This window comes from Dasypus novemcinctus, chromosome 27 (assembly GCF_030445035.2).
Source record: "Dasypus novemcinctus isolate mDasNov1 chromosome 27, mDasNov1.1.hap2, whole genome shotgun sequence".
NCBI classification, from domain to species: Eukaryota; Metazoa; Chordata; class Mammalia; order Cingulata; family Dasypodidae; genus Dasypus; species Dasypus novemcinctus.
The window spans coordinates 152,178-176,099 of NC_080699.1; the positions used below are offsets into that span (position 1 = coordinate 152,178).

Below are 23,922 nucleotides of genomic sequence, written 5' to 3' on the forward strand. Positions count from 1 at the left end.
TGATAATGGAGTATCTGTCAGGGGGATCAGGAAAGGTGTCCTCTACTGTAGTAATCTTTGGAATAATATCTTAAAGACTTACAAATCAAGTCACGTTTCAGTGTGACAATAAGTGATCAGTTCCCAATTTTACTTCTAGAGATAGGCCAGCCAGCCATAATTTCATATGGGGAGACTTTTTGTTTCCCAAAGGGTATGCTAATAAAAAAACAACTGGACCAAAGATAAAATACTGGGCAAGGGAAGGCCAGGTTCTTCAGTTAATTCTGACAGTTTTAAATTAATAATCTCAGCTGTTTTAGTAGTGGCTAACTGACATAAAGGCAGTGGCCACCAGAGGTTCTGAGGGGAGGTAGAGGGAAGAATATTTGTAACATGGGGGCACTTTTGGGACACTGGAATTGACATTGCAGTGACAGATACAGGCCATTATACACTTTGTTATAACGTATAAAATTGTGCAGGACAGAGTGTAAACTAATGGTAAACTATAGTCCATGGTTAGTAGCAATGCTTCAATATGTGTTCATCAATTGTAACAAATGTATCAGACTAACGAAAGTTGTTAGTATGGGAAAGTGTGGGAGGCAGAGGGGGTGGGGCATATGGGAATCCCCTATATTTTTTATGTAACAATTATGTAATCTAAAGCATCTTCAAAAACTAGAAAAATTGAAAAATAAAAAAGAAGTGTCTGGTTTTTTCTAGTTTTAGGCATTTTGTGGACTGGGATCCCAGTTCAAGACGGTTCTCTCAGTTCTTTTACTGTGTGATATCACAGTTGTTGAAGATAAGGAAAAGTAATTGTCATGATCTCCCATTCTCTTTTGTTTCTGAAGGGTCCTCAGTTTCCCTCCTCTTTCTTCCTTCCCTTCACTGTGAAGACTGTGAAGGGCATCTAGTTTGCTCTGTTTATCTCCTTTTCCTCCAAAAGCAATGTTTCTGCCAAGGATGCCCCTCCAGTCCTGCTCACCTTTAGGATCATTCACTGAACTCGGAGCTGTGAATTCCTGAGTCTCAACCTGACCTATGTTTAGAGTTTTAGCACTTGAGGCTGAACTTTCTATTTCTGAAGGTGATTTTCTCTGTGCTTCATCCACATCATCTGCTCCCCTCTCCTCTCTGCCACAGAGATTCCAAAGAATCCTCTAGCCCCCTCTCCACACTTACAGAAGCAAAAGGAACTTTTTTTGGAATTAGATGCTTACTTCTCTACTTACAAACAATTTGAACTATGTGGTATTCTCAGTCTCCTAGTAATTCTAAAAGAGTAATTTCCTGAGTGGTTTCACTGTGCTCCTTAATGAATTTACTCTACATTTGGGGAGGATATGAGGAGAGATTTGGACTTAAATAACTGCAGTACCCCAGTGCCAATGAGCACTCAGCAGATCAGTTTTTCATAAAAGGCAGTGTATATTAGATGATGCTTGAAAACAGCTTATTCTGACGCCATTTAAATATTCTTCCTCAAATAATGTAATTAATAAAGGTATTAAATTTTAGGCCCACTTAATTGCCATGCATTCCAAATTCCTGGAGTTAAACTAATGAAGATGTTCTGTAATTCAAATTTCCTAACTTTGATCTTTTTCTTCTAACCTTTTAGTTATCAAGACATTCTCCAAAGATTCTTTGGTTTCTTGTTCTCCATTATAAAAAGTGGCACATCCTAGACTCATGCACAATGAAAGTTAAGTGTCTGCCCAGTTTTAGGACTACTGGAACATCTATTGTCTCACATTTATTCTAGAGATCTATTTGTAAGTTATAATATAACTTTCATTTGAATAGATCCTGTATCCTTTTGTTATACTCTCTATAAGTCTTATAAAACCATCATTAGTTGCATCAGCTACAGTTTCAAATAGAAACATGTTAATATTTTCATTCCTAAATATATTCTATTACCTTTGTCCATCCATGAGTTCAATTTTTTTTCAGTGCTTTAGTTTCCCAGCTGCTACAAACAATACCATACCATGGGTTGGCTTAACAGTAGACAGGTATGGGCTCGTGGTTTCAGAGGCTGGAGGGCTGGCTTCCTCCTGGGGTGGTGTCTGCTGGCTGCAATCTTTGGGCTCCCTGGCATCACAGGGCAATGCACCTGACGGTGTCTTTTTTCTCTTGGGGTTCCACTGACTTCTGCTCCCGAGGCTCGCTCTCTCGGCCCACTTTCTTTCTGATAAGGACCTCAGCTCTACTGGACCAAGGCCCCTCACGCAGCTAACAGCATCTTCACAGGCCCAGGGTTGGGACTTAACATGCCTTTTGTGTGTGTGCACGGGGTACGGGGGCATGATTCCAGCAGACCGTTTATCCAAAGCCATCTGTTATTTGAACTTCCTAATACCGTTCTGCCCAGGGTGGTACAGTGCATACCGTGCAGGGCCAGGTGCACTACCTGCTCTTAATAAAGATAGCTATCACCACCAGCATTTCAAAACTGAATGATCTGCAATTTGAAGCACTACCCAAGCGATCATTCCAGCAATGGAAACATCAAGAAAAAAGGTAAGTTTTCTCCAAACTAAAAAAAAGGAACTCCAAATGATAAATTCACTTTTAGTGGCATCACGGGAAAATTCTATTTTTAATATCTTTTTCAGTATTATATTAAAAATCTGAAATTGTTAAAATGATCTCTAAATACTGATTCTGTAATTCACAGAATCAAGGTTTTAATAAGTGCATTCAAACTACCAAGTAAAAGTTAGTTGACCTAAATGACTCTTAACAAATTTATGTTGTTTACCAATTGTCTTAATTTTATTCAGCACTATTATCACCTGCAGTTACGGTTTTCCTTAGTTCTTATATTCATTTCTCAGTGGTATATGGTCAAGGGAACACTAAAAAGAGATTGTGAAAAACAGCTTTTCATGTATTTTTCTTTGCTTTGAATTCATTTGTCTCATCCCTCACATTTAAAATCTTTTTTTTAATTAGTTATTCCAGGAAGCATTTCTAATCAATCTTCTCCCAATAAGTTTAAGAAGAGTAAAATTGTAAAAGTTCAACTATTTGAGAGAAAATTACTTCTTAAAAACGTTAGGAATTCTAAAAGTACATATTTATATAATATGTGCCAAAAATTTTTTAAAAACTGCACTTAAAAAAATCTTTTAAGACTTCCCCCCAGTTTTAGGCTAAATTATTGAGGTATACTAAGAAATACATATTTGTTAAACCAAAGAAACTAAGAATAGGTGAAAGCATCGGATTTTTGGACTTGAATGCAAATCACAATTTAGCTTGAATGATACAAAATAATTCCTGCAACCAAAGGGTAAGTTTAAAAGACACCTAACTACAAATATCTGGGGAAGTGATAAACTCACACATACAACAAGTTGCTTCTTTACATGATAATAGCCCAATTAGATGATCCACTTCAGCCTAGATCTCTGTGAATGAGATTTATTAGTAAAGAGAGTAGTCACTAATAACTTTAAGAAATGCTAAATAATAGTGAATAGAAAGTGCTAAAGTCAGCTGTATTTTTGTTCTAAAGTTAGGTTTACAGTGTAGGAAAATGTACATTGTTTATATATTGTTTTCTTATATTTAAGTCTAATTTTTTATAAGAGGTTTTAGTACTGGTACTGGTCACAGGACTAAGTGGGGCATTTCCGGCTGAAGAATATCCAACTACTTGAGAAACTCAAGGCTGTTTTAACATGGCTGAAACAGAAGGTGTATGAATATGGCAGAAGATTAAGCTGTAGTTTCTGATATGGCAGCCAACATAGGCCTCACGGGGAAAATGGCATTTCAAAGACTGGAGGAGGAAGAGAGTAAGCACATAGATGGGGTGGGAGGAGATGAGCTCAAGATGACCCAGGACAGGGTGGACACACCCTGAGGCCATGCTCAGTGGCCCAAAGAAACAGTGTGGGAGCCACAAGTATCCTTTAAAATTTCCTGGTAACCACATTTGAAAAAGTAACAGGTGAAAATAATCTTAATCATATTTTTATTTAACCCAACATATCCAAAGTATTATCATTTCAACGTGTAACCAACATAAACTATATTAGCAAGATACATGATGTTCTATTTTGCATGCTAAGTTTTGAGATCCAGTTTATATTTTATGCTTGCAGCACACTTCAATTTGGATGAGCCACATTTCAAGCGCTCAGTGCCACACACGACCAGTACTAGAGCTTTGAGCAGAGGAATGGCAGGCACTGACTGATACTTTAACTGGATTCCTCTCAGTCTGTTTTCTCATATATAAAATCAGAATAACAACTTCTGAGTTTTGTGAAAATGTAAGAGACAATGTATACGAAGCACAGAGCACATTCCCTGGCACATAATAAGTTTTCTTCCCCTTCCTTCCTATTAAAATATTAGAAGAAAGTTATGCTGCATAGGATTTTAAAATACTAGTCTTTGACAATAAATTAGAATTAACTTATTTAAGAAACATTTTCTGGGTATTGATGAGCTACAAACTGCTATAATCCTGAATATGCCAAAAGGGAAAACACATATTATGCAAACCAGAGAAGACAGAAATTAGTGGAAGAGATAATTACTTAAAAGCTCAATATGGTAAAAGCTTTAAGTGAGTCAAGAACAAATGAAATAAAATCTGAACAAGCACCCCAAAGTAACTAAAAATTACAAATTGCAATTTATATTTCATATAAACTCTATTATTTACCAGTGTCTTGCTATAATTTGAAGTACTAAATTGGGCAGGTATAAAAAATGCTATGTGATTACCATAGGTAAGCATTAATAATGCCTTATAAAATTAAAGTATTAAGCAATGTATCTCAACCTACCTAGACACAATTATTCTATTTATAAGTGGAGTTATTATTCACTAGATTTAGTGGTACATGCAAATGGAATATTCTTAAATTAGGCAGTTCCTCTATGCTTTCTCATACTGTCCAGACTATGGTTTCAACCTCAATTTTCTATCCTAAAATCAACATAAATTTCTAGCTGTAGAAAGAATAAAGAAAAATTGCATTAACTTAGCAATATATATTATGCCTTAAAAATGTTTATGTACCCTTTCACTGTAATTCTACTTCTAACAACTAGTCTATAGAGAAAAGGCTTTTGACCTAAAGACAGTAGCTGAAACATTCTTTATGATGTAAACCTGGAAGCAACCTAAGTGTATAACAATCAGAAACTGGCTAAATTCACAGTAGCACATTCTCCTTATAAGGTATTACACTGACATTAAATTATGGTTACAACATCAGGGTAAAATAGGGTAAAGTATATCATGATGAGTGGGATAAAGCTACATAATCACACAACAACTGCAATAATGTTTTCAAAAATTAAGTTGAAATTAAAGAATGGAAATATACAAAAATGTGACTAACAAGGACTAAGGCAAAGAAAAAAATTATATAATTTGGCCACGGACAAACCAGAAATAAAAAGAAGGTAGAAACAGTTTGTTTTTTTAATGTTGTTACCTTGTATCTGAATCTGTAAGCCACTATCTAGATAACAAGATGGGAGCAGTGAAAATTTAAATCATTTTGAGGTGGAGAAAATGTACACATCAAGAAGTTCTCATTGCCCATAAAATGAAGGGCAGCTCGTAGGCTAATTTATACAGTTTAGGGACCCTGTATCTTAACATCTCCACCAGTGCTTTCCACATACCTTTTTTTCCTCTTATATAAATTAAATAATACTTGGTTAATGCAGAAAATATAGATACACATTTTTTAAATTGAAAACTCACAACCCAAAAATCACTGCTCTTAACAGTTTGGAGTACACATATTCCCTTATACTCTGAATCAGTTCCATGGCTTTAAACATTATCTGTACACCGATGACTCCCAGATGCTTATCTCAGACCAGACCACTACCTCTAAACCCAAATCCAATTGCCTGTTCAGCACCTGCACTTGGGCGTCTAACAGACATCTCAAATCCAATTGCCTGTTCAGCACCTGCACTTGGGCATCTAACAGACATCTCAAATCCAATTGCCTGTTCAGCACCTGCACTTGGGCGTCTAACAGACATCTCAAATCCAATTGCCTGTTCAGCACCTGCACTTGGGCGTCTAACAGACATCTCAAATCCAATTGCCTGTTCAGCACCTGCACTTGGGCGTCTAACAGACATCTCAAATCCAATTGCCTGTTCAGCACCTGCACTTGGGCGTCTAACAGACACCTCAAACTTGAGCCGCCCCACAAGCAACTCCTCTTCAGCCCCAAATCAGCTCCTGCTGTGCCTTTACGCATCTGTGCGAACTACCTGCTGCAGCATAATAATTTATGGATGGCTGCTCAGCAGGCCTCCTACCTGGCCACGAGGGCCTGCCCTTAGGGCTGCTTCAGTATCTGCACAGCATGGCCCCTGGCTGCCCCCAGAGCCAGCAACCCAAGAAGGAGCCGGAGCACAAGGGGGAAGCACACGGTCATTTGTCAACCTGTTCACTAAGTCCTGCCCACGGTCAAGGGGAGGAGAGTCAAGGTCCTTCTCCTGCAGGGAGAACATCAAAGAATTTGTGGACATATCACAAAACCACCACCACATCCCTTCTTCTGGGTGCTCACACAGACCCCTGCAGCCATCCTTGGCTCCTGCTTCAGGCTCTTCCTCATCCAATCTTTAGGAAATCCTGCTGGAATACTTTCAAAATGCATACTGACCACCGCTCTCCACCTCCACTGCTGCTGCCCTCGGAGGGACATGCATTTATTTCTCCTTCCTGCCCTCCTGGCAGGTCCCCATGCGTCCAGCTTCTCCCTCATGAGGGAGTCTCTTCATGAGGCAGCCAGCGTGACCCATAATGTCTATATTCAGATCCTGAAGGCTCCCACCGCTCTCAGCATGAAAGCCAAAATCGCTGCACGCCGGCAAGGCCCTCTGGAGCCCGGCTTGCTAGCTCCCTCTGCTCTTCATCACCCTGACCTCCTAGCTCCGACTGATCCTTCCCCAGATATCTGCCTGGCTAGTTCCCTCCCCTCTTCTAAGTCTTGGTTCAATCTCACCTTTCAAACCAACCAGCAAACACCACCCCCTCCTGATTTATAATCCAGCTTTTTTTCCTCCATAGCACTTTCACCGAACATTCCTCACAATTTATTGATTACTGTTTGCTATTTATTTTCTGCTTCCCCTTACTAGAATAGAACCTCTATGAGATCAGGGATCTTGATCTGTTTTATTCCCGAATATATCCCCTCCATGTGACTAAAGGTGACCAGCACATACAAGCAGCTCAGGGGATAGGTGCTGAATTAATGAACACACACAATTTTTTTTAAATCACTGAAATAATTTTGAAAAATGTTTTCCAGTTAATAAAAGTATATGTATAGTGAATATCTTCCCAGATCACTTTTAATGGCTATCTAGTGCATGAACAAATGGCAATTAATCTGATAATTTTTCTTTAGTTGGATTTTAAATAGCTTTTCTCTATTATAAATACTGTAATGCACATCTCTTGCATAAATATATATTTACATGACAAATTTCCTTGGGAAATGTTTCTAGAAGTAGAACTGCTGGGTCAAAGGATATGTACACTTTTAAGGATAAAAATATGATCCTGTTCCTTCCTACCAGCAATGCGATAGAATGTCCAACTTCCCACAGCCTCATTAAGACAGGGTATTAATGAAGTTAAACCTGAATTAGATGAACCCGGGTTCCTATTTTGGCTCTGCCACTATTGAGCTTAAAATTACTATATCTAGGACATGGAGATAACAACAGCACGGAACTCAGGGCTGCGGGCGGATTAAACAGGCAATGCGCGCAGCACTGGGCGCGCTGCTGGACACTGACCGCGAACGCCCTCTGTCTTCACCCAACTTCACCGTCGGGACCCCGAAAGGCTCTGCTCTAGGGGGTCCCTTGCCCGCCCCCTTCCTGCCCCTAGAGTTCTGACTGCACCCACCCCACTGGCCAACCCGGTCACCACCGTCCAGGGCTTTTCCACTCGCCCGCCCCCGCCCGTAAAACCTGCTGTCCTTTTTAAGGCAGAGTTGAGTTCTCCTCTCTCCCCACCTTCATGGTAACAATGAAGTCATCCCGCCTGTTTCCACATTGTCCGGTGTAGATTTTTCTTTAACACCGTACAGAGAACGTTCAAAAAAATGCTGTTTTCTATTATTTCTATCATTATTATAACTGGAAAAAAATTAAATGGCACAGGATCCCGCATATTATTACAAGAACCGGAACCTCTCGGTTACTTACAATGAAGTATTTTTAAAAGAAGCTCAACAGTGTTCTTGAAGATTACATTCAATCACTGAGCATCAAATTTTTAAAATTCCTAAGTCCCGTGCATACAACCCGGGGCTCTCTTTACAGCAGCCTCACTGGGTCTTCCTCTCAGCAGCTAAGCCCTGACGAGCATCCCCGTCGCTGAGGAGACGCGAAAGCAGGAAACCAGCGGCACGAGCGCCCGCGCCCCGCGCCCCGCGCCCCGCGCCCCGCGCCCCGCGCCCCGCGCCCCGCGCCCCGCGCCCCGCGCCCCGCGCCCCGCGCCCCGCGCCCCGCGCCCCGCGCCCCGCGCCCCGCGCCCCGCGCCCCGCGCCCCGCGCCCCGCGCCCCGCGCCCCGCGCCCCGCGCCCCGCGCCCCGCGCCCCGCGCCCCGCGCCCCGCGCCCCGCGCCCCGCGCGCACCCTGGGCCGGCGGGAGGCCGCGGAGGCGCCACCGGCTGCGGCCGCCGCTGAAGCCTCCGAAGGGCAAACCCAGGACAACTTCCTCAAAGCCGCGCCGGAGGCTTCCGGGGCCGTTGACGTGGCCGCCCGCGCCCCCAGGGACCCGCCCGCGCCCCCAGGGACCCGCCCGCGCAGGCCCCGCCGCCTCGCGCCACACGCCGTGACCCCAACGCCTCCCGCGGGGGCGAAGCCGCCCTCCGCCCGGGCCCCGCAGCCCCCGCGCCCCCGGCCCCGCAGCGAGACACCCACCGAGCTCCTCGCGCCCCGCGGCCTCGGCCGCCGCCGGCGCCGCCGCTTCCATCGCTCGGGGGCCTCCAGGACGCCGCGGCGAGGCCCGTCAGGCCCAGGCCTCCCCGCCGAGCGGCCCGCGCCGCAGCCCGCACCCGCCCCGCGCGCCCCACCCGCCCGGCACGAGCATGCGCAGCGCGGGCAGCGCGGAGGCGGGGGCAGGGCCTCCTGCGCCGGGCCCGGCCGGGGGTGCGCGGGAGGTGGAGAGGAGTGGGAAACAGGCGGGGAGGGACTTTCTGGAAACAACTGAGGGTGCGAGCTCAGAGCCGGGGGAGACCCAGGCCTGTAGCTTTTGGGGGGCCGGGAGCACTTTACAAACGACCTCGAGCTGGAACTAGGGCCGCCCGCATTTGCCAGGCTTGGCCTTCTGGGAAGCGCCAGGGGGAGAGCAGGGGCGTGAGGGATTGGACCCCAGCCACAGTTCTGGCTACTCGGCGACCAGTCACCCTGTTCCCCCAGCTAGAGATAGCGGACGCCCTTAAGTAGAGCTTAATTTAGCCAATACGTTTTTATTTCAAGGGGTTTTCAGTGCGGATATTTGACCTCAACAGAGGTGCTGGAAGAGAATTAAGGTTAAGCGTAATTATACCGATAGTGTCAATACTCTCAAGCATTATACATACATTATTTTATTTAATTCTGACGCAGCCCTGTGAGAGAATTCCGATTAGTATATCCACTTTAAAGATGAGGAAACTAAGGCACACAGATACGTACCTTGTCCAAGGACACAAAGCTCGTAAGTGGCAGTGCTGCGATTCTGACACCAGAGCTGGCGCTCTCACCAGCATGTAAAGCTCAGCATGTAGGCGGTGCCAAGAAATATTTCATGGCTCAACAAGTAAGCAAGTTTTGGATTCTAAAGGAAAATATTTATTTTAATCTTGAAATCGACTTCATTTTTTTCATTCATAGGTTTTGGGAGCCAGGATAGCAGATGACACTTTTTCCTTTTGTTGGTTCCGTTTCAGTAGGGTCTTTTAGGAAAGTTCTGTTGGGGAGTTAATCTAATTTCAAGGACCACTAATAAAATAGCATGGTGATAATGTCAAATATTTAAAACTCAAAGATTGAAAAGGTACACAGCTAAGAGGATTGAGAGAAGATAACAGAATAGGAAACTCCAGGAATTAGTCCTTCCACCAAAAAAGTATTAAATAGGCAGGAACCAGCTGGTTTGGAATTAGGGGTCTAGTGGGACACAGCAGCATCCAGGGAAAAGGTGGGGGAAGAGGCCAGTAAACTGCGGTAAATACCGTAACTTTCAGCTCCTTGCAGAGCCACTACCCCCCGCCCCTCGCCAGGGCAGGGTGGGTACAGGAACCTGGCCTGCCTAACCCGGGGGTGTGTGGCCTCTGGCGGCCTTCAGTGCGCAGCTCATATCCTGGGGTGAGGCAGGCACCTCCAAGGTAGCCCCAACTCCCCTCAGGGAAGAGCCGCAGAGGCTTCTTAAAGAGCCAATACCTATTTTTCTTTTTTCTCCTCTGGACATGGTCCATTCCCTGTTTGTGAGCAAAAATATTTTGAAAAAGTCACAAACTGATGGCTCCAGCCCCCAACAACATCAAAAACAAGAACAAAAGCCCTTGCATCCCACCAGAGTGGAAGAGATTCCAAGAGTTACACAACCTCATACTCAGAATGTCCTGTTCTCAATAAAAAGTTACAAAACACACAAAGAATCAGGAAAGTATGGCCCATTCACAAGAAAACAAAGATCCCAAAACCATCTGTGGCAGTTTAAAGCTGGATGGACCCAGAGAATCATGTCCTTAGAGCTAATCCATTCCTGTGGGTGTGAAATTACTGCAGGTGGAATGTTTGACCAGCTTCGGTTAAGGACCTTTTGGTTAGATTATTTCAATAGGCACAGCACAGGGTGGGTCTTAATCCTTTCAGTGGAGTCTTTTGTGAACAAGCTGTACAGAGACACAGAGAGACCTCCCAGAAGCTGAGAGAGAAAGCCCCAGAAGCCAGAAGCTGAAGTCAACAGAACACAGAGCAGAGGAAAGCCATGAAGCAGGCAGCTGGAGGCAAGGAAGCCCAGAGAAGGGAGACCCCAGCGGATGCCACCAGCTGCCTTGCCCTGGGAGGAGTCCAGGCTTGCAGGCAGCCACTGTCTGGGGAGAAAATAGACATACCAAAAAATAGAAGTGGAGGGAACACTGCCTAACTCACTCTATGATGCCAACATCACCCTAATGCCAAAGCCAAAGACACCATGAGAAAGGAATACTATAGACCAATCTCTCTAATGAACCTAGATGCTAAAATCCTCAACAAAATATTTGCTAATTGTATTCAACAACACATTAAATGCATTATACACCATGACCAAGTGGGTTTTGTCCCTGTTATGCAAGGATGGTTCAACATAAGAAAATCAATCAATGTAAAACACTACCAAAAGCAGATCTAAAGAAAGAAATCATGAAAATATCTATAGATGCAGAAAAAGCAGTCGACAAAATACAGCACACTTTCCTGATAAAAACACTTCAAAGGATAGGAATTGAAGGAAACTTCCTCAATATAATAAAGGATATATAAGAAAAACCCACAGCTAGCATCATATTCAATGGTGAAATCCTAAAAGCATTCTTCTAAGATCTGGAAGAAGACAAGGATGCCCACTGTCACTGCTCATATTTATCATTGTGTTGGAAGTACTTGCTCAAGCACTTAGGCAAGAAAAAGATATAAAAGACATCCAAGTTGGAAAGGAAGAAGTGAAAATTTCACTATTTGCAAATGACATGACCTCAAAAACCCTGAGAAATCTATAGCAAAGTTTTAGTAAAGTGGCAGGCTATAAAATCAATGTGCAAAAATCAGTAGCAATTCTGTACACCAAGAATGAGCAATCTAGGAGGAAATAAAGAAAAAAAAATCCCACTTACAACAACTACAAGAATCAAATACCTAGGAATAAATTTAACTAAAGATATAGAAGACTTGTATGTAGAAAACTACACAACACAGTTAAAGGAAATTTAAAAAAACATCTAAATGGAAGAATATTCCCTGTTGATGGATAGGAAGATTAAAGAGCATTAAGATGTCTATGCTACCTGAACTGATTTACAAAATTTAACACAATCCCAATAAAAATTACCACAGCATTTTTTACTGAATTGGAAAAACTAACTGTGAAACTTATTTGGAAGGAAAAGAGCTGCCGAATAGCTAAAGGCATTGAAAAAGAAAAGTGAAATCAAAGGAATCACACTATGTGGCTTTGAAACATACTACAAAGCCACAGTGGTCAAAACTGCATGGTATTGCCACAAGGATAGACATACTGACCAATGGAACCAAATCAAGAGTTCTGATATATATCCTCACATATACAGTCAACCGATATTTGACAAGGTCACCAAGCCCACTCAACTGGGAGAGAATGGCCTCTTCAACAAATCGATATCCATATACAAAAGATTGAGAAAGGAACACCATCTCACACCTTATACAAACATTAACTCAAGATGGATTAAAGATCTAAATATAAGAGCCAAGACCTTAAAGACCTTGGAAGATAATGTAGGGAACCATCTACAAATCTTGTATTAGAAAATGGTTTCATGAACTTTACACCCAAAGTCTGAGAAGTAAAAGAAAAAATAGATAAATAGGAACTTCTCAAAATTAAAAACTTTTGCACTTCAGAAGAATTTGTCAAGAAAGTGAAAAGGCAGCCTACTCAATGGGAGAAAATATTTGGTAACCATATGTCAGATAGGGGTCTAATATACAGCATATGTAAAGAAATCCTACACTTCAAAAATAATTAGACAAACAACCCATTTTTAAAAAATGGGCAAGTGACTTGAATAGATACTTCTGCAAAGAAGAAATTATAAATTATAAATGGCTAAGAAGCACATGAAAAAATGCTCAATATCACTATTAGGGAAATGCAAATCAAACTACAGTGAGATATCATTTTATACCCATTAGACTGGCAGCTTAAAAAAAACAAAGGGCTACAAATGTTGGAGAAGATGTGGAGGAATGGGAACACTAATCCACTGCTGGTGGGAATTCAGAATGGTGCAACCATTGGGGAGGACAGTATGGTGCTTCCTCAGGAAGCTAACTATAGAACAGCCATATGATCCAGCAATCCCACTGCTGGGTATATACCCAGAAAAATAGAAGGCAGGGATACGAACAGATATATGCACATCAATTTTCATAGCAACATTATTCACTATTGCCAAAAGTTGGAAACAACCCAAATGTCCATCAACAGCTGAATGGATAAGCCAGCTCTCATATATACATACAATGAAATATTACTCAGCTGTAAGAAGGAATGCAGTATTAACACATGGATAACATGAATGAACCTTGAAGACCTTAAGTTGAGTGAAGCAAGCCAGGCACTAAAGGACAAATATTTCATGACCTCACTGATACGAATTAAGCAAATTGAGCAGACTCACAGAGCTAGCATCTGGAAGATAGATTTATAAGAGATGGAAAGGGAGAAGATAGGTTTCTAAGAGAGGGTTGTGATCTAATACCCATATGGGCAAAATCTATAGGGTGGAAGGGTGTAGTGCAGTGGATGGGCATAACAGTGGTGCAGTGATGCTGTTGGGTTGGTTGGTGCTGGTCTGTGAGGGGAGTAAGGTGGGGGTTTGTGTTAGTCAGCCAAAGGGGTGCAGATGCAAAATACCAGAAATCTGCTGGGTGTTATAAAGGGTATTTATTTGGGGTAGGAGCTTACAGTTGTCAGGCCATAAAGCATAAGTTACTTCCCTTACCAAAGTCTATTTCCGCTTGTTGAAGCAAGATGGCTGCTGATGTCTGTGAGGGTTCCTCTGGGCTCAGTGCCTCTGTTTCCTCCACAAGGTGAGCTGTAGACTATGAGGCTCTTTAGGCTTTGCCTCTCTTCACAAGGTCAGCTGTAGACTATCAGGCAAACGGCTCTGTCTCTTTCCTGGGGCTCCAGCTTAAGACTTCAGCATCAAACTCCAACATCAAAACTCTAACATCAGAAACCCTCAGCTGTGTTCTTTCCATACCTTTTATCTGTGAGTCCCCACTCACCAAAGGGTGGAGACTCAAAGCCCTAATCATAACTCAATCATGCCCAGGTTACAAATCATATTATAGACATAATCCAATATCTATTTTTGAAATTCATAACCATATCAAACTGCTACAGGGTGGTTGCACTGTCAATGGAACTGGGAGGAGGGTTGGGGGAGGAAGCAGATGAACTCTGGGGATTTGTGGGTATGTGGTTGAAACTACAATGTTGAGCATATTCTTTTGGCAAGTACAGCAAGGGAGGATTACCAGTTTAGAATGTTGGATGTGGGGGGCATGTGGGACAGGGCACATCTGGGGTTTAAGATATATGTAGGGGATTTGAATCTCTGAACTGACAATACGATAGCCAGGCCCTAAGCCTCAACAGACTTCAGCTCCTACATTCTGATTTATTGGACTTACCCCACTCAGCTAACATGGAATTGAAGAAGGTCAACCACCACACCATGGAGCCTAGAGTGCCTACAACTGAAAGCAGGAGGATTGCATCCAGTATCCATGTGGAATCTAAGCCCCCACTTGACATAGATGTGCAATGGACACAACCAATCCAATGTCCACAGAGAAAATGTGGCATTGGTGTGGGAAGGGTGGCCATGGTGGCTGCTGGGTGCGGGAAATGGGAGGAAGAGATGAGATGTGGAGGCGTTTTCGGGACTTGGAGTTGTCCTGGGTGGTGCTTCACGGACAACTACGGGACATTGTAGATCCCCCCAGGGCCCACTGGATGGAACGTGGGAGAGTGTGGGCTATGATGTGGACCATTGGGGTGCAGCGATGACCAGAGATGTACTTACCAGGTGCAATGGATGTGTCATGATGACGGGAGAGAGTGTTGCTGTGGGGGGAGTGGGGGGTGGGGGCGGTGGGGTTGAATGGGACCTCATATTTTTTTAATGTAATATTTTTTTAAAAAATGAATTAAAAAAAAATAGATTGATTACCAAAATGTAAGAGCTAATACTGTGAAATTCTTACAGGAGGACAGGGGAATATCTTCAGGACCATATAGTAGGCAATGGAAATTTAGATTTTACATCAAAAGCACAAGCAACAAAATAAAAGAGAGATAAATGGGATTTCATCAAAATTTAAAACTTTTGTCCATCAAAGAACTTCAATGTGAAAGTAAAAAGACAGTCTAAAGAATGGGAGAAAATATTTGCAAATCACATACCCATATAAAATAAGGGTTTAATATCCAGAATATATAAAGAACTCCCACAACTCAACAACAAAAAGACAAGCAACCCAATTTAAAAATGGGCCAAGGATTTGAATAAACATTCCTCCAAAGATTATATTCAAATGGCCATTAAGTTTATGAAAAGATGCTCAACATGTTTAGCCATTAGAGAAATGCAAATTACATTACAATGAGATACAATTTCACACCCCTTGGGATGATATTATTTTAAAACCTGAAAATAACAAATGTTGGTGAAGGTATGGAGAAATAGGAATCCTTATACATTGTTGGTGGGGATGTAAAATGGTGCAGCCTATGTGGAAAATAGTATGGTGGTTCCTCAGAAAATTGAACATAAAATTACCATACGACTCAGCAGTTCCACTCCTAGATATATACCCAAAAGAGATGAAAGAAAGGATTCCAACAGATATTTGTACAATGGTGCTCACAGTGGCATTAGTCACAATACCCAAAAGTGGAAGCAACCCAAGTGCCCATCAACAAATGAATGCGTGAACAAAATGTGATATATATGCATGTTTTCATTTCCTAGGCTGCTCAAAGCAATATCATGAAATGGATTGGCTTAAACAATGGGAATTTATTTGCTCACAGTTTTGAGGCTGGGAAAATGTCCAAATCAAGGCATCATCAAGGCAATACTTTCTTCCTGAAGACCAGCTGCCAGCAAGCCTTGGCTCCCCATCACAGGGGAAGGCACGTGATGGCATCTTCTCTACTCTCCCTTCTCTTCCATGTTTCGTTGATTTCAGCTTCTTATTCCCATGGCTTTCTCTCTCTCAGTTAACATGCCCAGAAAGAAGCTTGTCCCTTTTCTTAGTTCCAATTTTAAAATTTCTCAGGGAAGAGCTATGATTGACTCACCTTAGGTCAGGTTTCTGCTCCTGGACTGGTCAGCTGAGAGGTGGACTAGTCGTGGATTGTGGGAGGTGATGATAGAACACTATGGATGATTTGGGGTTGGGGAGAGGACAGTTTGCAAAATGAGAGGATGCACAGACCAAATGTTAGATGTCTCTGTACTTTGATTCCCCTCTTTGTGAAAATATCACTCATTATGTTTCTTAAGGCCATTTTACATGGTTACATTGTCAGTGGAAATATAGACAACCTTCTCATCACTTTTGAATTAACATCTCAATGAGTTCTCTATTCTGGAAATGAGCTAAGGAAACGTGATCCGCATTGGTTCTCTAAGAGGTTCTTAACCAGCATAACTGTTACTGATAAACTTACTTTCATTATCAATACCTTTGCTTTATTTAATTCTTTATGCATTTGTAAAGTTCATCTTTCAGACTCTATGTCCAAGTCCCTCCCCACAGAGTCAGAGAATGTTAGAAGTGGAAAGGGTCATGGGAATCATCTAATCTAACACCCTTTACAGAGAATGTCCTGAAAATTCAGCATCTTACATTATGCTAAAGCATAATAAGTAAATTAAGTCAGCCATCAAGTCAAAATAATTACTAATGAAAATGTTTTGTTTATATTTTATTGTATACAAAGTGTGCTTGGTTTATTATATATTTCCAATGCAATCTATACAAATCCTGTTTAAAATAATGGCTTGAATTCATGCACTCGTTTCTGATATCTCTTCAATACAATAATAATGACAGTAAAGGAATAAAATAGGAATAGCACAAAAGGACAAAAAAGCAGCAAAGTAAAAGCCAGCAGACAAGAGATGTGAACAAAATTTGTGAAGTTGGAAAACAAAGATGAATATTAACTGATTTAGCACCTTAGGGGAAAAAAAGAACCTTGAAAACTAAGTGCCTAAAAGAAGAAGAAATGATGCAGGTAGCAAAAGATAAACTTAAAAAAAAAAAAAATCTAAAACTTCCCGAAGAAATTTTTTTGGATATGTTTTATCTATAAAATAAGAAGAGCATGTCATGGGCAGCAGACTTGGCCCAGTGGTTAGGGCGTCCGTCTACCACATGGGAGGTCCGCGGTTCAAACCCTGGGCCTCCTTGACCCGTGTGGAGCTGGCGCATGCACAGCGCTGATGCACACAAGGAGTTCCCTGCCATGCAGGGGTGTCCCCCGTGTAAGGGAGCCCCATGCGCAAGGAGTGCGCCCCATAAGGAGAGCCGCCCAGCGCGAAAGAAAATGCAGCCTGCCCAGGAATGGTGCCGCACACACGGAGAGCTGACACAACAAGATGACGCAACAAAAAGAAACACAGATTTGCATGCTGCTGACAACAACAGAAGCGGGCAAAGAAGATGCAGCAAATAGACACAGAGAACAGACAACCGGGGTAGCAGGGGAAGAGGAGAGAAATAAATAAATAAATAAATCTTTAAAAAAAAAATGCAGAACAAAAGCATTTTTTGTTTTGTTGGTTAAAAAGAGGAAAAATAGAAAAGATAAAATTAAAAGATCAATCTAGCAGTCCCAATATCTTATTTCAGAAAGAAAAGAGATAAAAAAGGAAAGGAAAATATCAAAGTAATAATATAATGGAATTTCTAAAAACTGAAGGACATTTATTTCTAGACTGGAAGGATCCACTGGGTGCCCAATACAACAGATGAAAGCAGACCTAAGCCAAAGCACAGCATCATAATATTTCAAAGCACTGAGGATAACAGGACAGTCCTAAAAGTTTCTAGAGATGAAAAAAAAAGATCACATCCAATTGGAGTAACATCTGATTACTCAACAGCAATACCAAAACCTATAAAACAATAGAACATTGCATTCCCACTTCTGAAGAAAGGTATGTCTGAGCTATAATTCTATACACAGTGAAGCTATCAATCAAATGAAAGAGTAGGATAAACACATTTTAAGACATATAAAAACTCAAAAAGTATAATTCCCATTTTCCTTTCTTAGAAAACTACTGGAGGAATGTTCTGTCAAAATTAAGGAGTAAACCAAAAAAGAAAGAGATGTGGAATCTAGGAAACCAGAGCTGCAACACAAGAGAGAGGAATTCCAAAAAGATGGCAGGGGGAAGTTTCAGGATCACAGAAGTACAGCAGGCATGGGAAGCAGCCAGTCCAGAGAGGGGTAGACAGAAAGAAGGCACCTGGAAGGGAACCTCAAGGACCAAAACCAAAAGTGAGACTGATAACTTTACAAGTGTGTAAAATTAGACAAGCATTTTTCAGTTTTGGTAGAGTATGAGACAACTTAACCAGGGACAGGAAGAAAGCCAAGGGACGAAAAAAGACCGCCAAATCCAGTCAATAAAATATGATTAAAAAATAGGTGTAGGCTGCCTTTTGTCTTGGCGGTGAATAATACACGTAAATTCATAACAAAAAACATCACAAGATATGAAATTAACCAAGATTGTATTCCAACACTATTGAAAGGTATGGGTAGGATGGGGAGAAATGTTTATGAAGGCTGATATATAAAAGCTAAATTCTTACCTATCACAGTAGCAAGAAAATAGATAATTTCTAAGGCTGAGAAATTATTGGTACTATGAGCATGTTATTTAGAATAAGAGTGTAAATAACAAAAGGAATGGCCAAAAGGGGTCAAAGAGGTTGCCTCTTGAAAGAGGAAATTGTAGGGAGCTATAGGGCAAGAACTCCTATTTCTCATTATACGTTGTATTTGACTCCTTAAGTTAGGTACATGATAAAAATAAATACTAAATTTATAAAAAGAAAAAATAAAGACTTGGGCTCTGCCAATTAATAGTTTTTATTAAGACAGATGACCAAGAAAGTCATGTGTAATAAATATGAAGTCCATTATCTTTTAAGCCATATGCTTCCTGTTCTGTAGTTGTTTTCCAAAAAAAAAAAAAAAAAAAAGCTTTGGATGCCAAGAATCTCTTTGATTGGAAGGGAGAGTAGATTCAAAACTTAATCTTTAGTGACTAGGAAAGACTGTGAAGAATATATTTTCTAAAATGTTCTTTAAAATTTTATAGTCAAATGTAAAAGAACTTTACTGTTAAAGACTACTGACCAACAAAAAATAAATAGAATACTTACATGAAAAATTTCATCACCAATAGTAAGTTATACATCTTTTATTCATTTGGATCAGAAAAAGGTAAATTCTCCACACATCATGTAATTTATTGGAAGCAGTGAACTGAAATACTAGTTGTTTCACTAGCTGATCTAAGGAGGGTTCCAAAGGAAAGAGTAATGCTCCGAGAAAACAGAAGTTCAAATAGTAGAATTAACATTTACCCCCAGATTTACCACACGTAGCATCTTTTCATGGAATGTTGGAACAATACTGTTAAACTTATAACCACAACAGTTACAATTGAGCATACAAGTCAATATTATTGGAAAAATCCTCTTGACAATAAGCAGACTGAAACATTTCTTAAATGTTCAAAAAACAGTACATTTATAAAGCTTTGAACATTTCTGAAAAAACTCTTGAGAACTTGAATTATCTACCATCCTTTTCTCCCAAAAGTGGAGCTAAAATTTGAAATCTAGCTTCTGTATTCTTTTCTTTATTGTAATAATTATAACAACTCTCTATGTGCCAATAGCGTACTAAGTATCTCGGAAGCATCACTGGTTATTTTCCATCTTTTCCTCCAGATCCATTCTCTTGCACCTTTTTTTGGACCCTGAAAGGCTGTCCTGTATGGAATGCTTCAACAGCCCTGTGAGTGCTGGCTTCCAGGCTCCACCAACGGGGAGAGGAGAAGCAGGTGGGCAGGACTCTGTTTCCCCAGGTGGAGGCCTGAGCTCCTGCAGGCAGCCCACCCCGGCTTCCCACATCACTCTGATTGACCACCGTCCAGTGCCTCAGGACACTGCATCATCCCTTGCGGAGTTTCCTAAAATCCTGCCCATACCACTGTCAGTATTTCCTCTACTAAACTCTCTTCAGTTAACAGTTTGTCATGATGGGGGCAAGGGGCATCTGTTTTCCTAGCGAAACCCTGACTCCTACACCTACATAACCTCATTTGTTTCCCTGAAAAACCTTCAAGTATTATCTTCACTTTACAAATGAAGAAACTGAGGTTCAGAGAAGTTCATTAATTTTCTCAAAATCAAATAGCAGACCCAAGATTCTAATCCAAGTCTGGATGGTTGTTGTCTCTTCTAGTGCACTGTCTTCAAGAGCACTTGCCCAGGCAAATGGGAAATCACATCCCCATCCCAGAAAGCCCTCAAAATTTGGACTCCTCTGGCTTCTACTCCTCCCTGGATCACATCGCTGGGGACAGTCAGCACTTGTCAGGGAGAAGGACAGCAGTCACTGAAGAAACTGTTGCCTTGATTTTGGCCAAACGCCCAGGCCTATGACCAAGAAAGTAAAGCGCGCTGGATGGGTGCTGGATGGGGGCCAAGTGAGGCCCTGCCTCGTGTGCACTCTCCCCCAGCTCACTCTCCATCTTCCTTCGGGGTTGTTAAACTGGGGGCTAAATCCTCCTCTCCTCTCCTTCCCCTAACTTACCCAGGCCTGGAAAGGCCCTCCTGAGAATATAAAGTCCAAGGAGTGAGCCATCAGATTGCTCTGACCCTGGAGTGTGGGTAGTCCAGTCCGCTGGGCTGCCCAGACCAGGATACGGAAGATGGGTTGGCTCTTACCATGGAATGTGCCAGCTCCCAAGCTGACAGCTCTGAAGCCGCAAGAACGCCCACTCCGGGCAACATCTGCGATGCCTTCTAAGACCGCTGGGCGGTGCTGGGCGTCCACTCCTAAGGCCGCTGGGCGGTGCTGGGCGTCCACTCCTAAGACCGCTGGGCGGTGCTGGGCGTCCACTCCTAAGGCTGCTGGGCGGTGCTGGGCGCCTCTCCCGGGCAGGGCACGCGGTGGTCAGCTGGGCTCCCTGCTCCTCTGGGCTGCCTGGCTCCAGCTTCTTGCTTCCGGGGCTTTCTCTCCCTGTGTCTGAATTCCATTCTCTTGTAAAGGCTCCAGTGGGGGTTAAGACCTGCCCTGGGCGAGGTGGGCCACAGCTAAGACTCTCCCACCCAAAGCTCCTACTTACAGAGGATCCACATGCACAAGAAGGGATCAGCTTTAAGAACATGTTTTTTCTGGGGTCCCCACAGCTTCCAATCATTGCAGGGGGTGAAATTATGAGGGAAGTTAGTTCATTTCAATTCACTCCCTTTACCTAGATTCTTGCTCTCCCTCTTTTCTCCTGTTAGTCATATCTAAAAGATAAGAAAAATACAAGCAAAAAAAAATACATATATATATAGATAGATAGATATAATCAATGACATTACAATGTTACCATTTGGAAAGTAGAAGAAAATAAATACATGGCAGTGAGAACTGAAAAAATAAATAAGTATATAGTAAAAGATAAGGAAAGTGGAGATTCTTGCAGCACAAAGCTTATGTTAATTTTATTAAAAGTAGTAAAAACTATAATAGGAATTCAGTTTAGCTATAATAAGAACTCATTGAGCAAAACCCCATGCTAAGTGCTTTTCAGCATTTACTCATTTATTCACAACAACCCTATGAGGTAGGTATTGTATTAATTCTGTTTTTCAGTTGAAGAAACTAAGGCTTAGATAGACTAAGCAAGTTACCCAAAGACTGCAGCTAGAGCAAGTCCAGTTATGACTCTAAGACGTGCTCCAGCCGCTCTGCCTCACACCCCCCGGGCCCCAAGTTCGAGCTGGCAGCGTGTGTTTTCCCTCAGGGGTCACTGCTGGCTCCAAGGTGCACTGCAGTCACTGCAGCCTTGTACGCAGCTGTCTGCCCATTCCCAGGGGGCTAACGAGAGCTCAGGAAGATTCCCGTGAAGTCAGGTAATGGGGCTTCACTCGGAAAGTGTCACTACTAGCACCGCCCCTGAACAACGACTGTTTGAAGGGCAGTAGGAAGTTACTTAGGACGAGTGCTGGAGAGCAAACACCATTTCCCACACCTTAAAGTATTCCTTTTGAAGTTTAACTAACTGGTAAAAAGGCTTTAAATCTACTACTTTAATATATCTAAAGTGTACCTCCAAAGACTCAAAAGAAAAAAGAGTGCTTTCAAAAATTCATTTCTTTCTGTTTTAAAACAGAAATTATAATATATATAATATAATATAAGGGAATTATTTTACTTTTGTTTTCACGTAATGAAACTATTGTCATACTGAGTACAAAACTCTGGGGTCTGAATTTTCTCTGGACTCGTGATCCTCACATGTAAATTAAACTTGATAAATTCTCTGTTTCAGGATTTTAACATCAAGAGCTGGTTTGCGACTTAATTTGACAGGTTTTACCTGTCACGTCATGTAGTGTAGTCTTTCTTATCACAGTTCAAAGGGAGAGTGTGAAAGACATGGTAAGTGGGTCACCTGAGAGATACGTTGTGCACAAGGAATCTTGGAATTCCTGCTCCTGCACCACAGTAGGTGGTGACTCGAGGAGCCTGCTCACAGCTTAATAGCATTGGGACGCCAGAGCCCCGATGATGAGGGACAGCCCTCGTTAAATCCTAAGTGAAGCAGATCTCCAGTGGGTCCCACTGAGGAAATAAACACCAACATGCAACCTGCTCCAGGCAGAAGTTAGAAAGTTTCTGCTCAGGAGCAAGCAGAATTCCAGTTAGAAGTTCCCTCAGAGGTTTTTAAGCCATGACGTCTCCAGAAGGAGTTACCGTTTAAAAAGAAAATGTCACCAACCTGTTTCCTTGGATGCCAAGCCAGGAGTCAACCATAACTATGTTCTATTAATATGATACTGTTTGTACTAATTTCTATTGTAGCCTTAAGAACACATAATTGTTCATTGTCTGATTTTTCCCTCATGAAAACAGCTAAGCACTTTGGCCTATACCAGTTCCAGCTTTGAGGTGATTATTTCTTTACTACAGCCCTTCCCAGGCATCTGGCATCATGTGCAGTCACTTAGGAATCTTTATTCCCCTTTATCGCACAGCCGCCCTCATGCTCCTATCTTAGATTTATAGGAGTTGGCATCCCCTAAAAATAAGCATTAGTAACCCACTCAGATTGAGAATCATACCAATCCAGCATATATTGAGCACTTATTCTATTCTAGACATCATGGTAATTACTTTCCTGAACATTATCTCATTTCATTTTTCCTAACAGCCCTGTGAGATACATACTGTTACCAATATTTTACAAATGAACAAACTGAGGCTCAGCGTAGAAGAGAATTCCTAGAATCCTAGACCTGATGGATTTCAAAATTTCTACTCCTCCGCCCACTCCACCTGCATGCTTCAGCCTTCTGGCATTACCCTCGAGGACTGCAATACTGACCTTACTCCCCGCCGTCCTCCAGGAAGTCTGATGTGAAGTCCACATTAGAAGGAATTTTGCAGGTATACGTTCCTAAATAGGGGAAAGTCCAGGTAAGTTTTGCTGACGTAAATAGCTCATCCATTCAAAACAAAATGAGAATGGTTCTACATATAAAGTCATAATCAATCAATGAGTATTCAACTGATAACTGAATAATGGGAGTGGAGAAGGGAAAATCTTACACTCACATGCCAAATCATGTGAAAGACTACTAACGGTGCAAGGCTGTTCATGCCGAGGGGCGAGTGGATAGAACAGCTTCTCCAAGCCTCAGTGTTTGGAATAAGCTGGTGGGTGATGAACTGGAGCAGGGCATATCAAATTAAGTCTCAAATCGCACAGTAGAGAAGGTTGCAGCAATTCCGAGAAAGCAATGCTGTTTGGAGGACAGTGAGAAGATTTCACGGAGAAATTAGCCTCGTGGTGAGCCTTGA

The 23,922-nt window shown here is 42.1% G+C and overlaps 1 protein-coding gene and 1 long non-coding RNA gene across 4 annotated transcripts in view; both read right to left on the bottom strand.

Annotated features, from left to right (window-relative positions):
- The window catches only part of SLC36A4 (solute carrier family 36 member 4), a 73,093-nt gene extending 63,997 nt beyond the window's left edge, over nt 1-9,096 (bottom strand). The window contains exon 1 of one of the 3 annotated variants that reach the window (XM_058289417.2): nt 8,934-9,096. In XM_058289417.2, the coding sequence (XP_058145400.1) occupies nt 8,934-8,985 (52 nt within the window). In that variant the 5' untranslated portion in view covers nt 8,986-9,096. Of the gene's footprint in view, nt 1-8,214; nt 8,372-8,645; nt 8,746-8,933 lie in introns of those variants that run through there. The other 2 variants (XM_058289418.2, XM_004475525.5) reach the window with 2 other exon arrangements.
- A 9,809-nt stretch (nt 9,097-18,905) lies between these two features.
- On the bottom strand, nt 18,906-23,518 carry LOC131276316 (uncharacterized). The gene is made up of 3 exons (XR_009183810.1): nt 23,447-23,518; nt 20,793-21,362; nt 18,906-20,501 (listed from the first exon to the last, which is right to left on the bottom strand). It is a non-coding gene; the product is annotated as an uncharacterized lncRNA (long non-coding RNA).
- Between the last annotated feature and the right edge of the window lie 404 nt (nt 23,519-23,922).